Source organism: Chiloscyllium punctatum, chromosome 45 (assembly GCF_047496795.1).
Source record: "Chiloscyllium punctatum isolate Juve2018m chromosome 45, sChiPun1.3, whole genome shotgun sequence".
Taxonomy (NCBI): domain Eukaryota; kingdom Metazoa; phylum Chordata; class Chondrichthyes; order Orectolobiformes; family Hemiscylliidae; genus Chiloscyllium; species Chiloscyllium punctatum.
The window spans coordinates 41,673,614-41,695,835 of NC_092783.1; the positions used below are offsets into that span (position 1 = coordinate 41,673,614).

The 22,222-nt window shown below is 41.7% G+C and overlaps 1 protein-coding gene across 4 annotated transcripts in view; it reads right to left on the bottom strand.

Moving 5' to 3' along the window:
• Nucleotides 1–22,222, bottom strand: part of celsr2 (cadherin, EGF LAG seven-pass G-type receptor 2) — a 327,026-nt gene that overhangs the window by 60,355 nt on the left and 244,449 nt on the right. For all 4 annotated transcript variants that reach the window (XM_072563587.1, XM_072563585.1, XM_072563586.1 and 1 more), the window contains exons 9-12: nucleotides 20,152–20,318; nucleotides 7,853–8,038; nucleotides 4,548–4,661; nucleotides 2,731–2,905 (exon numbers count right to left, since the gene is read on the bottom strand). In XM_072563587.1, the coding sequence (XP_072419688.1) occupies nucleotides 2,731–2,905; nucleotides 4,548–4,661; nucleotides 7,853–8,038; nucleotides 20,152–20,318 (642 nt within the window). The remainder of the gene's footprint in view (nucleotides 1–2,730; nucleotides 2,906–4,547; nucleotides 4,662–7,852; nucleotides 8,039–20,151; nucleotides 20,319–22,222) is intronic.

The following is a 22,222-nucleotide window of genomic DNA, read 5'->3' on the forward strand; positions in this document are numbered from 1 at the left end:
TGATGACACTAAAATTGGAAGTATAGTGGACACTGAAGAAGGTTACTTCAGATTAAAATTGGATCTTGATGATAGAGTCATAGAGATGTACAGCATGGAAACAGACCCTTCGGTCCAACCCGTCCATGCCGACCAGATATCCTAACCTAATCTAGTCCCAGCTGCCAGCACCCGGCCCCTATCCCTCCAAACCCTTCCTATTCATATAACCATCCAAATACCTTTTGAATGTTGCAATTGTACCAGCCTCCACCACTTCCTCTGGCAGCTCATTCCATACATGTACTAACCTCTATGTGAGAAAGTTGCCCCTTAGGTCTCTTTTATATCTTTCCCCTCTCACCCTAAACCTATGCCCTCTAGTTCTGGACTATCCCACCCCAGAGAAAAGACTTTGTCTATTTATCCTATCAATTTCCCCTTATAATTTTGTAAACCTCTATAAGGTCACCCCTCAGCCTCCGACAGGGAAAACAGCCCCAGCCTGTTCAGCCTCACCCTATAGCTCAAATCCTCCAACCCTGGCAACATCCTTCTAAATCTTTTCTGAACCATTTCAAGTTTCACAACATCTTTCCGATAGGAAGGAGACCGGAATTGCATGCAATATTCCAACAGTGGTCCAACCAATATCCCGTACAGCCGCAACATGACCTCCCAACTCCTGTACTCAATACTCTGCCAATAAAGGCAAGCTTACCAAACGCTTTCTTCACTAACCTATCTACCTGCGACTCCACTTTCAAGGACCATGAACCTGCACTCCAAAGTCTCTTTGTTCAGCAATGCTCCCAAGGACCTTACCAATAAGTGTATAAGTCCTGCTGAGAATTGCTTTCCCATAAAGCAGCATCTAGCACTTATCTGAATTAAACTCCATCTGCCACTTCTCAGCCCATTGGCCCATCTGATCAAACTCCTGTTGTAAACTGAGGTAACCTTCTTGGCTGTCCACTACACCTCCAATTTTGGTGTCATCTGCAAGCTTACTAGCTATACCTCTTATGCTCGCATCCAAATCATTTAAATAAATGATGAAAAGTAGAGGACCCAGCACCGATCCTTGTGGCACTCCACTGATCATAGGCATCCCATCTGAAAAACAACCCTCCAGCAAAGGTCTTCTACCTTTGAGCCAATTCTGTATCGAAATGGCTAGTTCTCCCTGTATTCTGTTTCCCCTCCGGGTGCTCCGGTTTCCTCCCACAGTCCAAAAATGTGCAGGTTGGGTGAATTGGCCATGTTAAATTGCCCATTGTGTTAGGTGAAAGGGTAAATGTAGGGGAATGGGTCTGGGTGGGTTGCTCTTTGGAGAGTCAATGTGGACTTTTTTCCACACTGTAAGTAATCTAAACTAAAAAAAATCTAACCTTACTCACCAGTCTACCACGGGGAACCTTGTTGAATGCCTTACTGAAGTCCATATAGCTCACAATTACCACTCTGATCTCATCAATCGTCTTTGTTACTTCTTCAAAAAACTCAAGATCATCTAGGCCAATGGGCTGAGGAATGCCAGATGAAGTTTAATTCCGATAAATGCAAGGTGCTGCATTTTGGGAAAGCAAATCTTAGCTGGACTTCTATACTTAATGGTAAGGTCCTAGGGAGTGTTGCTGAACAACAACACCTTTGAGTGCAGGCTCATAGCTCCTTGAAAGTAGAGTTGCAGGTAGACAAGTATGCTTTCCTTCATTGGTCAGATTAATGAGTATAGGAGTTGGGAGGTCATGTTGTGGCAGGACATTGGTGCAATATTGCTGTTGGAATATTGTGTGCAATTCTGATCTCCTTTGTATCAGAAGAATGTTGTGAAACTTGAAATGGTTCAGAAAAGATTTACAAGGATGTTGCCAATGTTGGAAGACTTGAGCTATAGGGAGAGGTTAAATAGGCTGGGGCTGTTTTCCCTGGAGTGTCGGGGGCTGAGGGTGACCTTATAGAGGTTTATAAAATCATGAGGGACATGGATAGGGTGGGGGAGTCCAGAACTAGAGGGCATTGGAACCTAAGGGGCAACGTTTTCACGCAGAGGGTGGTGAGTGTATGGAATGAGCTGCCAAAGGAAGTGGTGGAGGCTGGTTCAATTGCAGCATTTAAAAGGTATCTGGATGGGTATATGAATAGGAAGGGTTTGGAGGGATATGGGCCAAGTAATGGCAAATTGGACTAGATCAGTTTGGGATATCTGGTCAGCATGGATGGGTTGGACCAAAGGGTCTGTTTCCGTGCTGTACATCTCTATGACAGGTGCAAGTGCAAAGATCCAGTATTGTTTGTACATATCTAATAATCAGAAATAAAAACCAAGGTTACAATACAAAGGGGTAGGCATATGCCAGTTTCTGATAGTCTGAAATTTACTCATGTTGTCAGTCAGCAAACACAAACACTCAACTACATTGGACTTGGGTTTCCACAGAACATCACATGATAAAAGTCAATCATTAATTGAAATTTAATGCTGACCAATTTAATTGAGCATCTATCATTTAGTACAATATTCTGAATAGTAATGTGACAGCAGAATGATACACACATGTTTAACAGTTTTTATGATAACAAAATCAAAGATTATAGCGGGTGTGCTATGGGATGTGAAACCTAGAATATCACCATCTTGAATCCCAGGAGCCTGCCTTTGTGCTTTAAGACCTAAAGAGAATCACACAGGCTATAAAACGCTGAGCTTCTCAGTGACCCCATTACTAAAGTGGTGTAAATTCTTACCTGGGTCACAGCTGCAAGAGTAGCTATCCCAGTCATCACTGCAGTAGCTGTTTGTAGGACATGGGCTGGAATCACAGGGATCAGGAATGCTGCAGCCTCTCTCCACATTCACCTTTTCAGCATGGTTTATATTCAATGCCACTGCTGTGGATGGTGTCTCACCAATACGAATCCCCTGAGGAAAGAATTGCTCATTTTACAGCAGCTCACGCCAGTAACAAAATCGTTTGCATCTGTATCTGTTTAAGATCATTCTTTGTGCAAAAGTATTATGGTTCCTTTGTTTTTGAATTTCCACACTTGCAACTAAATTGAAATGTCAGCTGGGTTTCCATTCAGGAGCAGCTGTGAACAATAATTTTGCGAACTAAAGCCAGCTGCCAAGGGAACACTCTAGTTTTATAATCAGACAATTTTGTAGGGAATCAAGAAATGGACTTCGCAGCAGTGTAGAAGCAACAGGAGTACAGCATTGATCTCACAGTCAGAGGCCTGGTTTTATTTCCTACAGATTGCCGAATTCTCCAAAGGCAACTGGGCAAGACTCATTTCGTTTTGACAGATCACAGAATTGAAGGATTTCAGCTCATATACTGCAGGAGAGACTCTCAGTGAAAAAGTACACTTGTGTGCTTGATATGAACCAATTGCCAAGTAGCACTGATGTTGATCAGGGAACCTGGACGTTAAATTCATATATGCCACACATTCAGACTGATCTCAGACCTTTAGACCATACCTTCCTGCCATGAATTTACCAAGGTCTGAGCCTGAGTAGGTGATGTCAGTCTGTTATTCAATCTCAGGACCAGCATAAGGAAACCTGATTGTCATGTTCTAAATATCTACACATGTGAACTTCCAATTGAGGCTTACAGGACAACAACAATCTCGAAAATCCATGCTCAATTTTCACCTTTTAAACCAAAAGTTGATGAGGACAATTGCTGGTTAATTGCCACCTTGCCTCATGTCAACCAAGTAACCATAAAGCAGGGAGTGAATCGAATATCTTTGTTGTTTCTGTGACTCTGCAGTAAAAAAGGTAAAGTCACCATAATCTTACCTGACATAGGGCTGTTCTTTCATGAGAGAGAGAGCGAGAGAGCGCATGAGAGAGAAGCGAGAGAGAGAGAGAGAGAGAGCGAGAGAGCAAGAGAGAGAGCGAGCGAGTACGAGCGAGAGTGCGAGCGAGAGCCCTCAGTGTGAAGAGAGGAGAGTCCTTCATGATAACCTCAACTGGCGCAGATTGAAACCACACTGTTGGCAATGTTCTGCAATGCAAACTGGCTATCCAGTCAACTGAGCTAAACTGACCCTATGGCAGACAATATGGGACTATCATTCAATGAGTTATTATTACATTAGATTAGAGTCCCCATAGCACGGAAGTAGGCCCTTCTGCCCAACAAGTCCACACCGACCCTCAAAGAGTCACTCATCCAGACCCATTCCCCTACCTTACATTTACCGCTGACTAATACATCAATATTGCATGGTCAATTCAGCTGACCGGCACACCTTTGGATTGTGGGAGGAAACCAGAGTACCCAGAAGAAACCCACACAGACGGGGGAGAGTGTGCCAACTCCACAGAGTCACCCGAGGTGGGATCAAACCTGGATCCCGGGCACTGTGAGGCAGCAGTGCTAACCACTGAGCCACTGTGCTGTTATGGGATGAGAAATCTAAATAACATTTCAACCACTGAATGTAAATGCCATAACATAAAGCATTTGTTTATTCACAAATCTACTGAGGAACCAAATAGCTCGAAGTATTGAAAACCATTGATAATATCCTGCTGTTTGTCATACCTGTATGCATCCCCGGAACCCATGAAGAACACTGCCATCATTTCCTGAGACTCCACCGACACTGATTGTTTTCAGATTCAATCCATGCAGCTCGCTACCAATTTCGACCATTGTCTGTCGAGTCGAATAGAGTCAGAAATCAATGGGAAAATTCTCACAAGAGCCATAACTCAACAATAAAGAAAATCTCACTAATGTATTAATTGTGAGCTCGATGTGATCTATTGTGTCAATGAAATCAGACATGAGGCTTGGTTCGTCTTCCTGATGAAGGGCTTTTACCCGAAACGTCCATTTTACTGCTCCTCGGATGCTGCCTGAACTGCTGTGCTTTTCCAGCACCACTCTGATCCAGACACTCGTCTTCAAAGGGCAATTCACAAAAGCCAAAGCATTGTCTAAATGTTCTCAAATGGACCTCAACAGATGACTATGAATATGCCCTGATTAGGATAGACATTATAAAATGTGGCAGCATTTTTCTCAGTTTGATGACTGTTAGGATCGTGTGAAAAATGAAGTGGAGCTTTCTCAAACAATTACTGAGTGGACACAAGACTGAATGCATGAAACTGTACTGTCAGAGATGCCAGAGCAATGGCTGGCATGTAAATTGAAAATCGAAAATCAGGCAAATAAAGGTGAGAAGGGAAAGATTTAACAATGACCTGAGGGGCAACTTTCTCATGCAGGGGGTGGCACGTGTATGGAACAAGCTGCCTGGGGATGTTGGTACAACATTTAAAAGGCATCTGGATGGGTACATGAATAGGAAGGGTTCAGAGGGACATGGGGCAAATGCTGGCAAATGGGACTAGCTCAATTTAGGATATTTGGTCAACATAGATGAGTTGGACCAGTAATTTTCAAATTCTCTCTAGCCACAGCTGAAACAGCACAGGATTACTAACATTGTCCCATTATTTTAAAAGGGAGAAAGTGAGGACTACAGATGCCGGAGATCAGAGTCGAGACTATGGTGCTGGAAAAGCACAGCAGGTCAGGCAGCATCTGAGGAGCAGGAGAATCGATTCAGGCATAAACCCTTCATTAGGAAAGATGATTCCTGATGAAGGGCTTATGCCCGAAACTTCGATTGTCCTGCTCCTCGTATGCTGCCTGACCTGCTGCGCTTTTCCAGCACCATAGTCTCGACCTGTTGTTTTGAAAGCAAGGAAAGGAGAGGTCAGGAAATTACTTGTATATCAGTCTAACTTTAGAGATGGGCAAGCTATCAGAAAGAATTCTGTGGGGCTGAATACATGTGCACTTGGAGAGACAAGGAGAGTCAGCACGGATTTGCTAAGGAAAAGTCTTGATTGACAAATTTGAATGAATTTTTTTTTTGAGAAGATAACCAGCAGTGTTGATGAGGGCAAGGCATCTGATGTGATCAACATGGAGTTTTACAAGGCTTTTGATAAGGTCCTTCATGGATGATGGGGCAAGAAAATAAGAGCCTGTAGGATCTGAGGTGAAGTGGTACATTGGATCCAAAACCAATGGAAAGACAGGAAGTAGAGGATGACAGAGAGGGATGCTTCTGTGACAGGAAGTCTATTTCCAGTGGGGATCTGCAGGCCTTAGCATTGGGACCCTTACTGCTTATGGTGTAGATAAATAGTTTGGACTTAGAAATTCACTGACAACATGATATGGTAAATATGAAGAATAGCGACAAACTGCAGAAAGGAGGTCAACTGACTGGTCAGCTGGGCTGAGCAGAGCGGTGGAAAATGGAATTCCATCTGTAAAAATGTGATGTAATGCACATGGGGAGGGCTATTAAGGCAAAGGATTACAATATGAAGGAGATGACCTTAGAAAAGTATTGAAGATCAGAAGAACCTTGGTGTGAAAATCCACAGATCCCTGAAGAAACCAGCACAAATGGATAAGATGGTTAATTAGCCAAGGCATATAATACAACAGAAGGGAGATTATGCTGGAACTGTATAAAAAGCTGGCTAGGCTACAGCTGGAGTTTGGTGTGCAGTTCTGGTTAACACATTATAGGGAAGATGTGATTGCACGATTGAGCTATGCGGAATGATTGGATAGATTGGGGCTGTCTTCCTTGGAGCAACAAAGATTGCATGGAGCCTGATAGAAGTATATAAGATGAAGAGAGGCATAGACAAGGTGGATAGAAAGGCACTTCTTCCTTGAATAGAGAGGTCAGTAATGAATGGGCACAAAAAGGTAGAAAGCTAAGGGGAGAGTCAAGGAGAAATGTTTTTTATCCAGACCCTGATGTAAGTCTGGAAATCACTACTTGAGAGAGGTCGGTGCAGAAGTTTTCATAACATTTGAGCAGTATACTGACATTCACTTGTGTTGAAATAGCCTTCAGGGCTATGCAGCAAGAGCTTGAAAATGTGATGAGTGTAGTCAGATATTGGTGCGTAGACACAATGGGTCAAATGGTCTCCTTGAGCGATGTAAATGTCTTTGATTGAATAAGAAAAAAACTGTTCCCTCATGGGTTTTAGGCAGCTATTTTTCATCAATGAGGAAAGAAGTTTTACTTGCTTTCCAAGCTGCAAAACAGCAAAGCATTGAGGTTGAAGCTTTCACTGGGCACCCAAGCTGTTGTGGCAACAATGGTTTTTACATCAGAATCAGACCAAAAGCCAAACAAGCTATTAGCTCAGACATGCAACTGGTAGAAGGGGGTCATGGAGGAACAGACTAGACCATGTGATGAAATGAAAAGAGAAAATAGTACTGCATGGAGATATGACTGAAAAATTCAATGTAAATGGAAAGCAATGCACTGATCCAAATGTTGCAGAGGGTTACCGTCCTTCAATTACTTTAGTGAATGATTTTTCTTCTGCAAATTAATTAGTGCTGATTTTAGACGTGAATGGATTGGAATGATAAGGCCGCCAAAATGTTATTTATTTTTGTCCTTTCCCGCCTGTCTTGAAGGTGTTACTTATTCTGGGGTAAGGCTCAACGAGGAGTGGCACCCTTATGATTCACACAACTTATTATTCTTCTGATTGAACCTCAACACTAAAAGATTGAACATTTGAATAATTATCATGAAAGCCACCTGACTGATGATCAATTGTTACCCAGGATCTGTTTGAGTACCCACACTAATGATTGAGGGATAAAATCAGAAGCAAGAGTCTTCTTATCAAACTTAATTAATGACAAACTCGCTGATGTATAGATTAGAAGAAAATATATTTACCAACAGATTTAATTCCAAACTGATTCAAGTTTCCTCTTTGTTCCAGTCAAATAAAGTAAATTGAAAATTTGAAACAGTTTTTCATGTCGACAGCCCTTACCTGGTGATGTCCATAGTCTATAGACAGGAGAGCTGTGTATTTGGTTTTCAACTCATCTTTGGAACTATTAAGTTCTAGCTGCAAGTGATGCCAATCACCATCATTCACTTTTATTTGGTCCATTGTCAGTGCTGTGATCCGACTGCTTGAGCGATACACACTTAACATCACATTTCCCTCACTGAGCTGCAAAGATGGTGATACATGTTAAACATGCTAATAAAAGCAACACCGAGAAAACACATTAAAGCAACCAGCACCAAACAACAAATTTAAAAATGTGTTTTTGATAGTGACATTTTTTGAAGCACAACTTCCCAAGGCACTGTACAGGGGAAGTATCAAACATCATTCAACTTAGAGGAATGCAGATGATATTAGGACAGGGAATAAGTAGGTTCTAAGAAGTGTCATGTTGGAGGAGAAGAAATGTGGAGAGGCACAATGGTTTCAGGAAGTAATCTCAGAAGTTCATTCCAGACAGCTGAAGACACTGCCACAAATTGTGAAGTGATGGATTCTGGGACTGACCATATGTATTATGACCAGGAGTAGGCTGCTCAGCCCCTCAAAATTGCTCCATTATTCAGGAAGACCAAGGCTGATCAGATTACTTCACATTCCTACCTAACCCCGACAACCTATCACCCCTTGCTCATCAAGAATTTATTTCTGCCTTAGAAACACTCGAGAACTCTACTTCCACCATCTTTAACCAAAGAGAGTTGCAAAGACACACAACAATCTGCAAGAGAAAACAAAATATTCTCCTTAACTCTATCTTAAATAGATAATCCCTCTTTTCAATCTGTTACCCACTACTTTTTCCCACCTTATTAATTTGTTAATCATTCATTGCTATTTTGATATTCTATCCAATCTTCTGACTTGTCATAATTCTTTTTGCAAGCACATGTATTTTTCCTTAATGTCACTGTTAAAATTTTAGATAAAAATTTGGGTCCTCCCCTTGGAATTTTTCTTTTATGCTAAAATGTGTGTTTCCTTTATATTCCCTTACACCGCATGTTTATTAAGCTGTTCCGTAAGCTAATTTATAACTTCACCTTAATTAGCTCTGCTTTCATGACATCATAATTGGCCTTATTTAAATATTAAATATTTGTCTTGGACCCATGCTTCTCTCCTTAGATTGCATGTAAATTTCAATCATATTATAGTCATTGCAACCCATGGGCACAGTTACTATTAGCTATACATTATTATACATTAATTAATCAATCTAATCTTGTTGCACAAGACCAGGTTTGGTGTAGCCTGTTTTCTGCTAGGCTCCAGAATGTGCTGTTCTAAGGAACCATCTTGAGCACATTCCCCGAACTCATCTAGGCTAAATTTGCCTCTTGGATTTTTCTAGTCTCTATGTAAATTAAAATGCCATATGATTATTAACCTGCCCTTCTGAAAGCTCCAACTATTTCTGACTCTATACTCCATCCAGCCATGTGGTTATCAGGGGGTCTTTGCACTACTCCTATAAATGACTTCTTGAGACATGTCAGAGGCTAGAATTGGAGGGGCAAGGACAGGGAGGGGTTTTTTTTTTAAAAGAAGCATAAGATTGTTAAATCACAGCTTTGTTTTTGGCTGGGATCCAATGTAGATCAATAAGCACAGAGGTGAGGGATGAACAGAACATGATGTAATTTAAGATATAGTTTGGATGAGCTCAAGATCATGAAGAATACAAGGTGGGAATGTGGCTGAGAAGCTGTAATAGTTTATGTTTTAAAAATTCATTCATGGAATGTGGGTTGGTAGGTATTGCCAATGCCTAGCTGCCCTGTTTGCTATAGTTGAACTCAATTCCATTAGGGAGGGAGTTCTAGCATTCTGAGACAATAAAAGCATGAATGAGCATTTCAGCCAGCAGCTGAGCTGATGCAGAGGTAGAAGCGGACTACATTATAGAAGTAAAGGAGGACAGTCTTGGTGAGAGGGAGGAATATCAGGTGGGACACTCAGCTCATAGCCAAATCTGTTGGCAAAGTGACAAATGGTCTGGGTCAGCATCAGCCAATGGCTGGGTGATGAGACTGAGTCAGTGATTGGGACTTGAGTTTGTAGTGGGAATAGAAAATGATGGGGGTGACTCAGTAGCACCGGTTTTCTGGGTAAAAAGAGTACTTTTATGTTTTCAACATGCATGCATGAACAATGCTGTTGTAAAGCACACCAAATGACATTTAGTTACTGATTTGATACCAATGCAATGGTGTCATTTTGGGTCTTCACACTCCAGCTAACACTTTCTCTCAAAACTGAACAGCTGAACTTGTGTTAAATACTATGAAGAGCTCCCGCAACAAGCCAGCAGCGTTATTTAAGGGGATCATCCACTTACAGGTTAGTTGCTGGTTTTATTGTTAAACAATTCTACACATTTTGGGGATTTGGCATAATTATTTCAAGATTCAAATATCTATTGGGAATGGTGTAGCAGGTGATGAAATACTTCATGCTGACTTCAAGACTTCTATGGAAGCTAGTTGCTCCCAGTCATGAGTGCCTGTGGAGGTCTACCTCCATGACTGAACATAACAGTGAGAATAAACAGAAACCATACGTGCAGTTGAAACAAAATGGGTGATGAGAAGGAGTAGTGGCAGAATTGGAGGTGGAGTGGGAGGAGAAACAGTGTGATATCAGTAACTGGAATTCCTCATTTACCAAGAGCTCTATCCTTTATCTTTCCTCTGTCACAGACCATCATGTCATTCCCATGATCACAGTACAAAGACAAGACTCAACAAAAGTACCCTTTTCAAACCAACCTAATTGTTCTTGTGCATTTCCTCATTGCTTCCTCCCGTATGTCTCTGCCTGCTCTAGTACTCCTATCAAGTGCAGAGACTGGAGCAGAGAGTGAAGTGTGTCACTGAATGTGCTACGATATATTTGGATCAATGTCATGTATGAATTGCTGTCACTGAGTGCAACAGACCTGGATGTGAGGCTTGCAACATTGTTAAATGTTTAATCATGGGTTGAAGCAATGCATATTAGATATGTGTTCTAACTGGGAGAGATCTCTGACAGATGATTGTTGGGTTATGATGTATTAAGCAATGGCAGAATTTGGGTTTGAAGATTCATTCACTGATCTTGACCTGTTGTAAGAGGTCATGAAACTTCTTGCAAAATTGAGTTCAGGTGCTCAGAGCTAATAGATCTATCATTTACTTCCATGATGATCTGTTTATCATTGTGTGTCTGGAGGGCCTCCTGTCTATTACAGTGCAGTCCATCTTCTGTCCATTCCACCTCCAACTAGACATCTAGTGCGACATTAGCAAGTGTTGCTGCCTAGGCTCTCTCATAGTCAGCTATTGACACATATTTTTCTGAAGGACCTTAGCACTTTGAGTAGCCACAACGTACTTTAAGAGGGGCACGTTAATTATATGCAATCCAGAGTTAGCCTTAGGTAGTGCCACCAGGTAATTATGTTAAGTCCCCTCATGATAAATGCAATCATTGAACAGTGCCGTTTGGGTTGTTTGAGTGCAGCCATTATCATCAAACAGGTCACTCAAAGTTGCATGCCACTTGCCTAACACGTGTGTGTAATGCAAATATACATTGTGATTCCCGTTTCCTTTTATAGGCACTATCAAAGTTAGTCATGCTCTACTTTAGTTTAACCAATATTTCACTGGAGGAAATTTCTGCTCATCCAATATTGAAGGTTGGACTAGTGTGACAAATCAGACAGTTCTAATACTACTTATTCCTCATAGCATTCCTCCTGATGTTATGTTGCAGGATTGAAGTCAAACACAATCAAAACATTCTCCTTTTTCATGGAGTTATGGGTAACATGTAACATGAGTCTGAAGTTCTCCACGTCTCTATATAATACAGCATTACAGCTCGAAGTTTATGCACAGCTGTAACTCTCACCACACGTTCCACAGACCAGGGATGCAACGTGGGCATGACTGACCAGTAGAGGGCAGCTGGAACATTGTGTGAGATAATGCAAGGCACCAACAAGTGGAGTTAGAGGGGAATAGCAGCTATGACAAGATGTATTCAATTTGATAGATTACATTTTCTGCTCCTTCATCTTCAATAAATCTACATTGAATGTCTGAAATCTCTGATTTCATTTCCTTTCTAACTCTGGCCATTAGGATTCTAAGGACATTTTTTACAACATGACCCATTAGAGAGTGATTTTCCATCTTGCATTCTACTGCACCAGGACTCTGAAAAAACAACAGAAGTCTCAGCTCAACTTTGTCAGTAATAATAGTCAATTTTTCAATTCTGAGCTCTTGTATTGCACTAAAAATTTCTTTTGCTCTTTCATCCCGGCCTGGTGCCTCTCTATTCTTCAAATCAATTTAAAGGCAGCCTCACAGTGATTCTGCAGCACCACTCCGATAAACAAGCCCAATGATGAGACAATTGGCCAAATTAAAGAAAGTGTTTTAAAACACTGCAGCACATCAAGTACCTGGGATCTCTGTGCTCAACCATTTGATCAGCTGCTGCTTACTAATTATTAGTCCCGGCTGTCAGTAAGAAATCTAGCATTGAACATTAATAGAAATGTCATGCTCCATGTATATCTTTTTTCTTAAAACTTATTCCTTCTCCAAAACTTATTGTTCCAATTATTTCTTTGTAGTCACAATTTATGCAATGTAATCACAGGAAACAAGCTAGCTAATAATCCCACTGTAAAGATTCTCAGACAGTGAGACATAAGGGTCAGATAATCGGTTTTTTTTGTGATATTGAGTGAGGGGTAAGTACTGAACAGGATACCGGGGATAATTCCCTTGCTTTTTATTTAAACAGTGCCATTCACAGCACCCCTTTATATGTAGTACTCCCTTATGACGACTCAAAAAAAAACCTGTGGATTCTGGAGATTTGAAATACAAACAGAGCGCACCAGAGAAACCCAGCAAGTCTGGTAGACCTTGTGGACAGAGAAACAAAGTCAGTGTTTCAAGTCTGATTTGACACTTTGTCCCAGCAACATTCGAAGAAGTGCCACATCAGACATGAAATATTAAATAGCTTTCTCTCCACAGATTTTACCAGAGCTGCTGAGTTTCTCCAGAACATTCTGCTGTGCATTATTACACCTCGTAACCACAATGGAGCACTATTGGAGCATGGATTCTCTCCTCAGGTCTCAGAAGTGGAGGGGACTACCAATAGCTGACATCAAGTATTTTGCATGTGGCACAAACTTGATTTATTCATGACTGAAAACAAAGAAATGCTGGAAATCACAGCAGGTCAGGCAGCATCCATGGAGAGAGAGTGCAAGCTAATGTTTCAAGTCAGGACTCAAAATGTTAGCTTGCTCTTTCTCCACAGGTGCTGCCTGACCTACTGTGATTTCCTGCATTTTTTTGTTTTCGGTACACATTCAAGCATCTGCAGTAATTTCTTCTTTCCTTGATTTATTCATGTCTGCTTACTCATGAAACATCCAAACTGAATGGCTTATAGCCTCCACTGAACATTACTCACAGATCAGGGCAACCAGGTCAGGTCCCTCAGACAGAGTCAGAGCAGAACGGGTAGCTATAACTCCCAAGGTAAAAACAATGACTGCAGATGCTGGAAACCAGATTCTGGTGAGTGGTGCTGAAAGAGCACAGCAGTTCAGGCAGCATCCAAGTAGCTTCGAAATCGACGTTTCGGGCAAAAGCCCTTCATCAGGAATAAAGGCAGTGAGCCTGAAGCGTGGAGAGATAAGCTAGAGGAGGGTGGGGGTGGGGAGAAAGTAGCATAGAGTACAATGGGTGAGTGGGGGAGGGGATGAAGGTGATAGGTCAAGGAGGAGAGGGTGGAGTGGATAGGTGGAAAAGAAGATAGGCAGGTAGGACAAGTCCGGACAAGTCATGGGGACAGTTACTGAGCTGGAAGTTTAGAACTAGGGTGAGGTGGGGGAAGGGGAAATGAGGAAACTGTTGAAGTCCACATTGATGCTCTGGGGTTGAAGTGTTCCAAGGCGGAAGATGAGGCATTCTTCCTCCAGGCGTCTGGTGGTGAGGGAGAGGCAGTGAAGGAGGCCTAGGACCTCCATGTCCTCAGCAGAGTCGGAGGGGGAGTTGAAATGTTGGGCCACGGGGCGGTTTGGTTGATTGGTGCGGTTGTCCCAGAGATGTTCCCTAAAGCGCTCTGCTAGGAGGCGCCCAGTCTCCCCAATGTAGAGGAGACCGCATCAGGAGCAACGGATACAATAAATGATATTAGTGGATGTGCAAGTAAAACTTTGATGGATGTGGAAGGCTCCTTTAGGGCCTTGGATAGAGGTGAGGGAGGAGGTGTGGGCGCAGGTTTTAAAGTTCCTGCGGTGGCAGGGGAAAGTACCAGGATTGGAGGGTGGGTTGTTTGGGGGCGTGGACCTGACCAGGTAGTCACGGAGGGAATGGTCTTTGCGGAAGGCGGAAAGGGGTGGGGAAGGAAAAATATCCCTGACGGTGGGGTCTGTTTGGAGGTGGCGGAAATGTCGACGGATGATTTGGTTTATGCGAAGGTTGGTAGGGTGGAAGGTGAGCACCAGAGGCGTTCTGTCCTTGACACGGTTGGAGGGGTGGGGTCTGAGGGCGGAGGTGCGGAATGTAGACGAGATGCATTGGAGGGCATCTTTAACCACGTGGGACCCAATCCCTCTACACCTCCATCCGTCATGACCAGGGCCTCCAAGCCCTCCATTTTTTTCCTCTCCAGACGTCCCCAACAGTACCCTTTGACCGACACTCTCATTTGTTTGGCCGAACTGGTCCTCACCCTTAACAATTTCTCCTTTGAATCCTCCCACTTCCTCCGGACCAAAGGCGTAGCCATGGGCACACGTATGGGCCCCAGCTATGCCTGTCTCTTTGTTGGCTATGTAGAGCAGTTGATCTTCCGTAATTACACTGGCACCACTCCCCACCTCTTCCTCCGCTACATTGATGACTGCATTGGCGCCACCTCGTGCTCCCGCAAGGAGGTTGAGCAATTCATCAACTTCACCAACACATTCCACCCTAACCTTAAGTTTACCTGGACCATCTCTGACACCTCCCTCCCCTTCTTGGACCTCTCCACCTCCATTAATGACGACCGACTTGACACTGACATTTTTTACAAACCCACCGACTCCCACAGCTACCTGGATTACACCTCTTCCCACCCTACCTCTTGCAAAAATGCCATCCCGTATTCCCAATTCCTCTGCCTCCGCCGGATCTGCTCCGAGGAGGACCAGTTCCACCACAGAACACACCAGATGGACTCCTTCTTTAGAGACTGCAATTTCCCTTCCCACGTGGTTAAAGATGCCCTCCAATGCATCTCGTCTACATCCCGCACCTCCGCCCTCAGACCCCACCCCTCCAACCGTAACATGGACAGAACGCCCCTGGTGCTCACCTTCCATCCTACCAACCTTCGCATAAACCAAATCATCCGTCGACATTTCCGCCACCTCCAAACAGACCCCACCGTCAGGGATATATTTCCCTCCCCACCCCTTTCTGCCTTCCGCAAAGACCGTTCCCTCCGCGACTACCTGGTCAGGTCCACGCCCCCAAACAACCCACCCTCCAATCCTGGCACTTTCCCCTGCCACCGCAGGAACTTTAAAACCTGCGCCCACACCTCCTCCCTCACCTCTATCCAAGGCCCTAAAGGAGCCTTCCACATCCATCAAAGTTTTACTTGCACATCCACTAATATCATTTATTGTATCCATTGCTCCTGATGCGGTCTCCTCTACATTGGGGAGACTGGGCGCCTCCTAGCAGAGCACTTTAGGGAACATCTCCGAGACACCTGCACCAATCAACCAAACAGCCCCGTGGCCCAACATTTCAACTCTCCCTCCCACTCTGCCGAGGACATGGAGGTCCTGGACCTCTTTCACTGCATCTCCCTCACCACCAGACACCTGAAGGAAGAATGCCTCATCTTCCGCCTTGGAACACTTCAACCCCAGAGCATTAATGTGGACTTCAACAGTTTCCTCATTTCCCCTTCCCCCACCTCATCCTAGTTCTAAACTTCCAGCTCAGTAACTGTCCCCATAACTTATCCGGACTTGTCCTACCTGCCTATCTTCTTTTCCACCTATCCACTCCACCCTCTCCTCCTTGACCTATCACCTTCATCCCCTCACCCATTGTACTCTATGCTACTTTCTCCCCACCCCCACCCTCCTCTAGCTTATCTCTCCACGCTTCAGGCTCACTGCCTTTATTCCTGATGAAGGGCTTTTGCCCGAAACATCGATTTCGAAGCTACTTGGATGCTGTCTGAACTGCTGTGCTCTTCCAGCACCACTAATCCAGAAGCTATAACTCCCAAGACTGGCAAGATTTCAAACTGGCAATGCTGGCACTTTCTTTTAGAAAGAGTATGTTTTATACAATGAATGGAACTGATACTGGGCTACAGTTTAAAGCAATAAAATCACTCATACATCATCATCAAATTGACTTCAGACAGACTGATTCCATTATAGGAACAGTTCATTTTTCATTTCATGTTCCTAATCTTTTTTTGAGCTGTTCTGCTAAGACACCACTCACAACTGTCATCATGTACAATCTGGGAGAGTAGCATGGGAAATTTAGATGTCAAACATATCCTGAGATCTTGTACATCATATTCTTCAGTATTCATATTCAAACACAAATTGAATAAGTGCATCTTTCTCATCAGCGACCCATGAAGTTATAGAAGCCTGCTGTCTGTGTTTTAGGATGATATTTTTGATGCACCTGTTGACCTTTTGACTGGAATAAGAGGTTGTCAGTATGAAATAACCAGATCAGTTGGGGTGGGGCTCAGATATGTTTGACTAGTTGTAGCTTTAAGATGAACTCGAGGATTGTGATTCATATTTATATTGTATGTTTTAATGCAACTACTACCAGCTTGTGGTTGCATAGTTTGCTGAAATTAAATAAGTCTTAATAAGAAGGGCCCCTTGCCCAAAACACAATATACTTTACTGCATGTTAGCAATCAGGTACAAGTTGGTTTGTGAGATAAACATGGATATAGGGCGGCACGGTGGCTCAGTGGTTAGCACTGCTACCTCACAGCACAAGGTTCAATTCCAGCCTTGGGTGACTGTCTGTGTGGAGTTTGCACATTTGCCCCACGTCTGTGTGGATTTCCCCCCACAGTCCAAAAACGTGTACCCAGGTGAATTGGCTATGTTAAGTTGTCCATAGTACTAGGTGCATTAGTCAGAGGGGAGTGGGTTACTCTTCAGAGGGTCAGTGTGGACTTGTTGGGCCGAAGGGCCTGTTTTGACACTGTAGGGAATCTAATCTAATCATATAGGTCTTCGATCTACAGCTGTTTTGCCTTATCCCCACCAAACCAGTAAGATCTCATCAGATTAGGTGCAGGTGAATGGAATCTCCACCATTAACTCATTCAGAACCAATTCTCTGTACAGCAGGTTATAGCTGTTTCATTCAGTGTTTTGCCCCAAAACATAGATAAAGATGGGCTCATATTGATATTTTGTTTTGACAGTGGTGATGACAGATTGGTCATTATATTCCCCCGATTTACTTTTTCAATTACCTTGGTGGGGTGTTTAATGGGCAGCCAATTCATTCTTTCCATTTTTGCACCTTTAGAAGTTAACACATAACCATTCTTCAGCTTGCAAAATACTGTGAAAATAGACTTCCCTCAAGACTGGCTCCAGTCTTGCTTCTAAAGCATGGAGGATTTTGTTTGGAGGATGTTCTTTTGGAGTGGATGCATTTACCTTCTCGCTTAAAGTACTCCTGTCATTATATTTCAAAATGTCAGCTTTCATAAACTGAGAGGACCTGGAGTGTGAAAAAAATATTAGGGTTCTGCTGCAATGATGCATTTGTTTGTTATTGCCTTCTTTGTGGGTGAGTGTAGCATCTTAAAGATGTTGAACCGAGAGAGATTTTATTTACACATAATGAATGATGGATGTCTGTATGCAGTAAGTGAAGAGAGAGTCCATTAAAATTATGGGCATCCACAAGAGAAATGACGTGAATAATCATTAAACGCATAATTGACTGCAAACCTCCATCAGGGAGTCAAATCCATCTTGCATACTCCTACATTTACTTCTGTCAACCATATTTTCATTTGTTTTTGCAAAATTTATTATATTAAGATGAGAAAATGCATTTTGCTTCAAAGAACCAATAATGAATAGAAATGACTGCATACATTAAAAAGGGATAAACCACATAATCTCATAACTTTCCCACTGTCAATTATAGCATAAAAATGGGTTTGGATAAACGGTCACACCCAAGAAACTAACCTGGCTCCCTATCATTTCGAGATCAACTGCTTAGTTTAGATAGCTTCTAACACCTCCATTAAAATAACAGACAAATTCCAATTGAATATGATAAACTTGCAACAATGCTTATCTCATTAATTTCTTGCCTCTGGGGATTCCCAAATATCAGAAAGATTTCTAACCTATATCTAAATGATGGGAAAACTGGTTAAATTTTGGGAAGTGACTCTCTACATGTTCTCATTCTTATTTTTTCTGAAGCTACTTAGATAGATTTTTATTAAAGTAGATAAGTCAATATGATCTCAATCTAAATTATATCTAGCTTGCTACAAGAACAAAAGCAATGTAAAGTTTTGACCCTTCTTTTGAGATTGTAGTAGTTGTGGCGACACATCATAGAAGGTTTCAAATCACAAAATTTCCAGTGATAGATTCCCAATGCAGGAAATATATCCCATAAAATGACTTCAGTGTCCCCACAAATACTACTAAGAATTCATCCTAAAGAAAGTACCTTTGGTTTTAAAAAGGCAGAATAAAGTCAAAAGTAAAATATGAAGTAATTATAACTCAACATTACTTCCACTAATACTGGATTAGTGGTGCTGGAAGAGCACAGCAGTTCAGGCAGCATCCAACGAGCAGCGAAATCAACGTTTCGGGCAAAAGCCCTTCATCAGGAATAAAGGCAGTGAGCCTGAAGCGTGGAGAGATAAGCTAGAGGAGGTATCTCTCCATGCTTCAGGCTCACTGCCTTTATTCCTGATGAAGGGCTTTTGCCCGAAACGTTGATTTCGCTGCTCGTTGGATGCTGCCTGAACTGCTGTGCTCTTCCAGCACCACTAATCCAGTATTTGATTTTCAGCATCTGCAGTCATTGTTTTTACCTTACTTCCACTAATTTCAAGTCGTCTTTTCTTGCAATGATAAATTATCAAACATTGGGTATTCTTGTTGTTTAATTCATGAAAATCCTAAATCCTGATGCAATTTCAGTTCAATTTATTTGTCCTCACAAATGATAAAAGCTAAATTTAAAGCTGTTTTTGAGATCAGTAATGTTCACATCAAATAATAATTAGAGTTTAGAGGTTTATATATACGTCCTCAGCCTAATTATTTAATTCCAAATATAATTCTCAAAAACTTACAAATTAAGTGAAAAAAAATGCTTTTTCAAACATCCATGCAAATAAATTCCCAGATGATTAGCTTTCTAGTGCTAATTAGATAAATATCACCAGGAAATTAGTATCCCCAGTCTTCATGAACTAATGCTGGCAGATTATTTATTGATCATGAATTTGGAAATTGTGTCTAACAGCTCATCTTAAAGAGGGCACCTGCAACAAAGGAGTATTCTTGTTGCACTTCATCACAATCTCAATCGAGATTAGCTATCAAATTGTGGAAGTTAGCATCAGAAGCAGCATACAGTTGAACCAAGACGTTCCTTAGAGAAATTTTTAAGATAAAAACATAACAGGAAAAAAACATCAAAATTATACTGAGGAAACAAATGACAAGATTAACAAAATGTGAACTAAAAAGGAAGTTACCTTGATTTAAATTTGTGATTTGTTAATGCTTACTTGAGAGTAACTATTATATTGGTGAAACCAGACCTCCCATCATGTATAATTTTCTGCTTATTTCTGTATCACAGTGTGATTTGAAAATTTGTGAAATCTATTTTCCTGAGCATGTTGCAGTTTCAACCAAAAGAACCAAAATGACATGGACTTGTCTCTGCACAAATATTGGCTTGAAGAATTGTATTATTTTATCTTGTTTTCATCTTAATACACCAGCATTCTTACTGATAGCCGATTTAACGATTAAAAGTTTTCCCAGGAATGTTGAAAATATTGCGCCAAACTTAGTTTTTGCTCTTAAATGTTTCTTCTAAGTTAACACAGGATATGAAGGATAAATATGCATCCCCACACGAACAATCTGTAAAGGTTTAAATAAAGCAATAACAATGTCAAAAGTGACCAACCTGAATGCTAACTGTTGAAAACTGACCAGCTTCTATTCGAATAAAGATGCCAGTTGCTTGCCGTGTCCGGAACATCAGACCAATGCACCAGGGTGAAGTGATTGTGTTGACAAGATTACTCCAGGAAACAAGGCTGCTCCCTAGAAACCGTTGTGGACTGGCCATTACTGAGAAAAAAAGAATCAGTTCATTACTATATTCTTATGGGAAGGTTACATAAAATATTAACTAAACACTGAAATAATTTTTCAATCCATTGTGCTATCAATAAATAACTAGCCGCTTAAGTGAAGCATCCGTGAATTTTAAGAGCTTCTGCACGTATAGAGCACTATGTGTCACAAGTTCTTCTCATCTTTCAGAAGATGCACTCTGAAACGGAAGAAAATGGAAGAGGTCTGATAGCTAATCCATATCAACTTATCCTAACATACACAGACTAAACAGTTTGACAATAAGTCATTGATCTTAAGTGTCGTTAATTTAGTTTTGCTTTCCTCGGATGCTGTCATAACAGTTTTGTATTTCCAGGATTATTTTTATTTCTTACCAAATTTGTTAACTCAATCAGGTGATTAGTTGGTGAGTTCAAATATTGGTGATTGCCTGTAAATCGGCAAATCAAGGTGAAAGCACAAGATTTGTGATACTGGGCATGAACATTGATTAAACAGAAGAATAACAGAAGAGACAAATCATTTAGTCATGATGTGGAGGTGCCGATGTTGGACTGGGGTGGACAGAGATAAAAATCACACAACCCCAGGTTACAGTCCAACAGGTTTATTTGGAAGTAGCTGATGAAGGAGCAGCACTCTGAAAGCTAGTACTGTTGGACTACAACCTGGTGCTGTGTGATTTTTAAAATCATTTAGTGATTAGGTACAATGAGATTCATTAATTCTTGCATAGATTTACATATTGGAAATCCACTGGAAAGACAGAAATTCCACGAGGGGGGAAAAGGACAAAACTGACAACTTTGCATCCATCCTTCTTGAACTGTATCATCTGCATTCATAGAGAACATCAAGTCCAGCCCATCCTTTCACTACTTTGTCAAAGAAATCCAAATAACCTAGATGGAAAGAAATGCATTCAATGTTCCATCTCTTTTTGACACAGGGAAGTGATGAGGTAGTGGTACTGTCACTTACCCAATAATCCAGAGAGCACATTGTGATGTAATAATTGTTATAATCCAGGTAAATGTTCTGGGACCTGAGTGTGAATCCCACCACAGAAGATGGTGAGATGTGTATTCAATAAAATCAAGTCACGATGGTGAAACCATTGCCAACTGTTGTATAAACCCATCTGGTTCATTCATGTCCTTCAGGAAAGGAAATCCACTGGGTCTGGCCTACATGTGATTCCAGACCCATAGCAGACTGACCAGACAGACCATCTGGCACTGACTAATGCACTGGTAAATATTATCCCGTTTACCCTGAAAATTCCTCCTCACAAACACTTGAGGGTCTAGTACCAAGGACAGTTGCCTCACAGACTAGTCAAGCAACAGCCTCACTGAGTCATATTCACAGATTCATATCTTACATACAACAACCCAGAATACAATCATCATCCTGCAGCAGATGCAGTGGCACAGTGATTTATAGTTGAGAAGGAGGGAGAAAATGAAAATCAAACAAGGATGCTATGCCATGTTTCAGCAAGGATTGAGTGTTAACGCTCAGAAAGACAGCATTTTGCCCTTCTTGCCACTTTGGTAACATGAAAGTTATCCAATAAGACCCATTCCATGCTTTTTTACTATTACTTTGCTCTTATCACGCCTTCCAGTGTGTGTTCAATCGTCTTCTAAAATTTACTATTGAAACAAGTCTTACAGTCCTTTCAGGCAGTATATTTCTGATCACAATTAAGTCCCATCATAAACAATATACTCATAATAAACCTGTCCTGCCACTTACAAAGATTTGTGTTCAGAAACCTCAGCTGCCTCAGTTTTAAAGTACACCATTTACTTTTCATTGTCTCTTCTCATTTTTCCTTTCAAACTGTATTACATCCATACTCCTTTGTGCTGTCTTACAATATGAATTGA